The 4,561-nt window shown below is 41.1% G+C and overlaps 1 protein-coding gene across 1 annotated transcript; it reads right to left on the bottom strand.

Moving 5' to 3' along the window:
- Nucleotides 1-447: 447 nt before the first annotated feature.
- On the bottom strand, nucleotides 448-795 carry PHALS_09936 (uncharacterized protein; the record flags this gene model as incomplete). Its single annotated transcript, XM_024725276.1, has 1 exon — nucleotides 448-795. The coding sequence occupies one exon, from the start codon at nucleotides 793-795 to the stop codon at nucleotides 448-450; it is 348 nt and encodes a 115-aa protein (XP_024576069.1).
- Nucleotides 796-4,561: the final 3,766 nt, after the last annotated feature.

Genomic DNA, 4,561 nt, shown 5'->3' on the forward strand with positions numbered 1-4,561 from the left:
CAAGAAGATTATTAAAGACTCTAAGGAGAGCTCAGTATAATGACCATGTAAATGGAACCTAATTTAAAGATGTCGATTTAAAATGAGGCTTGTAAAATTTAGTCAACGGCAATTCTGCTTTGACGTCTACGTGTGGTTCGTTGGCCTACATTTTCAACAGAAGAATGAGGTATAAAAAACAATTGATTTAGTATTTATAGTGGAGCATACACGCTATCTGAGTACATGGTGCTACGACCTCAAAATTTCGTCTTTGACACGAACTGTTTGCGTTGTTTTCGCGTTGAACTGATCATTCGGTCTACATGCAATATAATTGATAAGCTTCTTGATAATAAGGTGGAAGCAGCGCATAGAGTCTTTGAGCTTTTCGATCGTCTTTCGTCAACACTGTCGGCCCTTCCGCTGGTTCATCCGCAGTGATTCGTAATAGGGTCTTCGTTCTGTTCACCAAGAACTTGACAGCTCCATGAAGCTTCCAATTCCAGGGGGTGAAATAGTCATACAACAACTTGAGGTAGACGTAGGGATGTACATTTTTTTTAAAAGGCCATCAATATCACCAGAAGAAGTAAGATATTTCTCCACTCTTCGCACTTTGGCAGAATCAAAGGCACTTTTGGCTGTTAGCGGTATTGCTTCAGCTAGATAAATAGATGAACCCCGTTCTTCGTTAGCTGAATGAGAACGGTCGCGAATCAAAGGCATTTTTTCGCTCAATGAAGTAGCCGATGCTGACGAGAGTATCCACTCGTAATCCACAAATTTATTACGACAAGGCCCTAAATAAGCCATCGTGACATTAGTGCGGCAGTTAGTCGCCTGGAAGATGCACGCGTTGGGGTAAGTTTTGTTGTCAAACCCGCACACAGGAGCGTAGTCATCATCGCATAGTACGTCAGTACACGGTAGAGCATTGTGATGAAAACCGATAGCGTTTTCGTGATGATTGTCGACCACAGAGGCAGTAGCACAAGATGACGTGACGGTAATAGCAACGAACGGGAAAGTGACAGAAAGCTTGAAAGCTTCATGCTCAGCTTAGTTGGAGGCAATGGAGAAGGGGGGTATAGAAATGATGACCTCAGACGAAGACCATGTCAATCTGCGACTTTTTTTGCTCAGCTTTAAGATCCTTAGAGCTCGTGCTGGAAACCTACCTGGGATAAGCATCCTGTAATATAAAGCTGATGCAGCTTATCACTTTGGTACGAGTAATAATAAGTGAGCAGTTTCGAGTATGTAAACGCGTCAAGAAACTCTTTGTTTTCTGAAAAGAGGCAGTCAGTATACCCGTATTGCCAATCGAGGCGCATGCAGTCCCTGTAACTATCACGGAAAAGTGAGACTTTGCACTCGATGCCTATTTTGAAATGTACACTGCAAAACTTCGCTGCCACAAAAGTTGTGGCCAATGCTACAATGAGAAAAGACTTAAACGTTTTCATTGTGATCTGCCTGACGCCATCAGAAGACAAAGCTGTCTTTAAAGAGAGCCAGAGAAAAGATAGTGTGCAAGATATCTAGGATGTGTTCGTAGTCAGAGTAAAATAATATCTCACGGTTGGATTTTTATGAATTGGGAAAAGTAACGTTGAAATTTTCTTTACTATTTGTGCAAGGAAATTGTCCCTGAATTGTCGACGATAACAAAGCACAATAGATGGTAAATTCTCCATGCTCTTTGTCGGTTGGTACAGAAAGTGTTGTTTTTCATTGCAGTCAAGTACCATGTCTGCTTAAACTTACGCACGGTCTAGAAGAGCTTAAAGAGGTTTGCCGTCTCTTTGATACCGCTTCTAGCAGTATCATCGACACGTGGGATCTTAAAGCTGCTATGCTGGCGCTCAGATTGCAATTTAAGAAGGCGGCAATCCATTATTGATATTGCTTAGAGACGATCAATTTATTGAACTGATGACGGGTTAAATGGTACATACACAAAGGGTCTACATTGCTAAACTCAACTTATGTAAAAACGAATCAAGTATGTCTTTTTAGAACTCACGAGAACCACTTTAGAATTATGAAGATCTTTCAACTTGTTGACGATGAAGGGGGGTCGTCCAACGGATTCCCACTACGCTTGTTCATAAGGCAAAACAACTCTTTCTCGTTAATCAGTCCGTCTCCATCGTGATCTGCTTCATCAATCATCTCATGTATTTCTTTATCCGTCAAAGTTACACACGCTTTAAGTATCGGAGTGAAATGACGACGATTGAGCATATTGATAGTCATATTATTCCATTGTAAGAATACATTTCTCAGCACAATATTGTCAAAATGCTAGTTTTGTATATGCATCTGTAAATAACCACGGCATCAGTGCCGCTTGTTTATAAAGATAGATGAAAGAAGTCAATTAATTCTTCGTTGACTGCAAGCTTCGCTCCACGCCCTGGTACTTAGCTAGGAGAATAAATAAATATGTCAGCTGTCAAGTTTTTGTCCTAAAATGACAAAATTGTTGATATAATCGTTTTCTGCACTATTTAATGAGAATTTTCAATCAAAGATGCATGTCACGATCAAATATTTCAACTAGTTTTTTCAGTTTGATTTCACTGTGCATTCCAAGTTATTGCAAGAAGTTACAGTCAAGTGAAGCTCTGGAGAAACCGCCATGCTGGTTTGGCCGTCGTACTTGTCCAGACGTTTCGTGGCTATTAATTGTTCAGCTCTTACAAATTTTAAGCGAATCTGCTAACATGATTTAATATAGCATGCATACTGACTGACCACTGCAGTTGCATAAACGACGTTTTTCCACGTTGTCGAGTAAAGTAACTAGAGTGCAACTTTTATAATGAAGTTCAGCATTGTGAGCAAGTCTATTTCATACTCACAGAAATCTGATCCGTCGCTTGAGAATTGTAAGCTTTGGGCCTTGGTCAGCGATCTGTAGCACGTGTGGGCTTCGCGACATGGTAGGAGAACGTTTAAATGGCAAAGCGTTATCCGCTTTTTTGCTGTATCGAATAAAGCAGACAATACGTTCCACGTCTTCGATTAGCGCATCGATCTACATGCGTGCCCATGTACATTATTTACGAAGTCACTTGTGTTGCTGAATACAATGAATAGCTTTCGTTATATGACGAGAGAAGGCAGTAAGCGAATGTCATCGAGAACTCGAGGAAGTACGTCTCACTCAAACATGTCAAGCTCTCAGTTCATACTGCTAATTGACAGGTATCTCTGTTTACTTATGAGGATCTCAAGCAAAGGGATACGATGCGCCTTATATATTATTTAATAGTTGAGGACCCCCCCTTAAGATTTGATTTGAATGTAGCACTGTTATACAGAAAACTGACGGGAATGAAATAGCGGTGCGTGTGCAACCTATCGCTTTGATGGCGTGCTGGCTCTATGCTTCATGTCTAAGGTATAATTGAAAATGAAGATAATCGATCTTCCATACTTTGTGGGAAAAGGCGTAACGACGCTGCTATGCTCAACGACGGAATATCTATATAGATCAAATGTAGTAGAGCCAAGGTGATGTACCCTGGACTTGGCGCGAGCGTGATGCCATGATAGATTCAGTGGTGTGCACGAGATAAAATGTTGCCTATGGACATTGAGAACAGGCCACAAGAATCTAATCAAGCATCGGGCTGATGTAGCGACTTTCGGTAAAATGTACGCACGCTAGTTTCAATGCGAAATAAAGGTGTTTTGAATACCAACGTCCTGATTCGAATGTTCTATGCGAATAGGCCGAGGTTCTCGAAATCGATAGGTACAAGTTTCAAGCGTAGATTAGTTGAGCGCTCTCCTTTGCGTTATTCGTGGTGTTGTCATACATGGCTGCCGCCATACACCATTCATGGTATTCGCCGTCATATAGTTTTTTTACATCTTGCATTATTTCTAACTCGGAGTTGATTGCATCAAATATTTCATTGATAAATCATACTGATAGTGTGATTGATACGCTGCAGAGCGTCCTTTATCGATTTCTCTATCATTGTTGTATTACAGGTGATGACAATGGCAAAGACGGAGAGATCTCTGCTGGACACGAGAAGCTGAAGAGGTCAGGGACTAGGTTGATTCAAATCAAAGTCAAAAACCGCGAAACAATCCCTATTTAATCAATAATCAGCCTATAAATAGTGCCAAAAATTTCAGTAACTTTACAATACAACATGACGGGTTACCAGACTGGATGTGAGCAACGAGTTTTAAAACGGCGAAATCACCAAATTAACGTGTTTCAAAATAGTCAAAATCAAAACTGAACGTTTACTATTCGCTCACTAGCTTTGAAACTGCGCTGGTGGGGAGCGTTTAAGGGCCCCTCATTGCGCTTTACATGATGTCGTTATACATGGCTACCGTCAAGTCTAGGACTCACACTCCTTTTGTCCTTTGAAACTTCGCGCAAAATGTGATCGATGAGTTGGGATGGGAAAAGGTTGGAGTTGCACAGTATCCGTGAGTCTTGCAACGGATGATATGAAATAAGTGTTTTGGATCCTGAGGAATATGAGTACTTCTCAATTTGCCGGCTACTACGCAAGTCAAATCCCTAGAAGTACTCCCCAGCCCC

The sequence above is a fragment of the Plasmopara halstedii genome (assembly GCF_900000015.1).
Source record: "Plasmopara halstedii genome assembly, contig: Scaffold_437, whole genome shotgun sequence".
NCBI classification, from domain to species: domain Eukaryota; phylum Oomycota; class Peronosporomycetes; order Peronosporales; family Peronosporaceae; genus Plasmopara; species Plasmopara halstedii.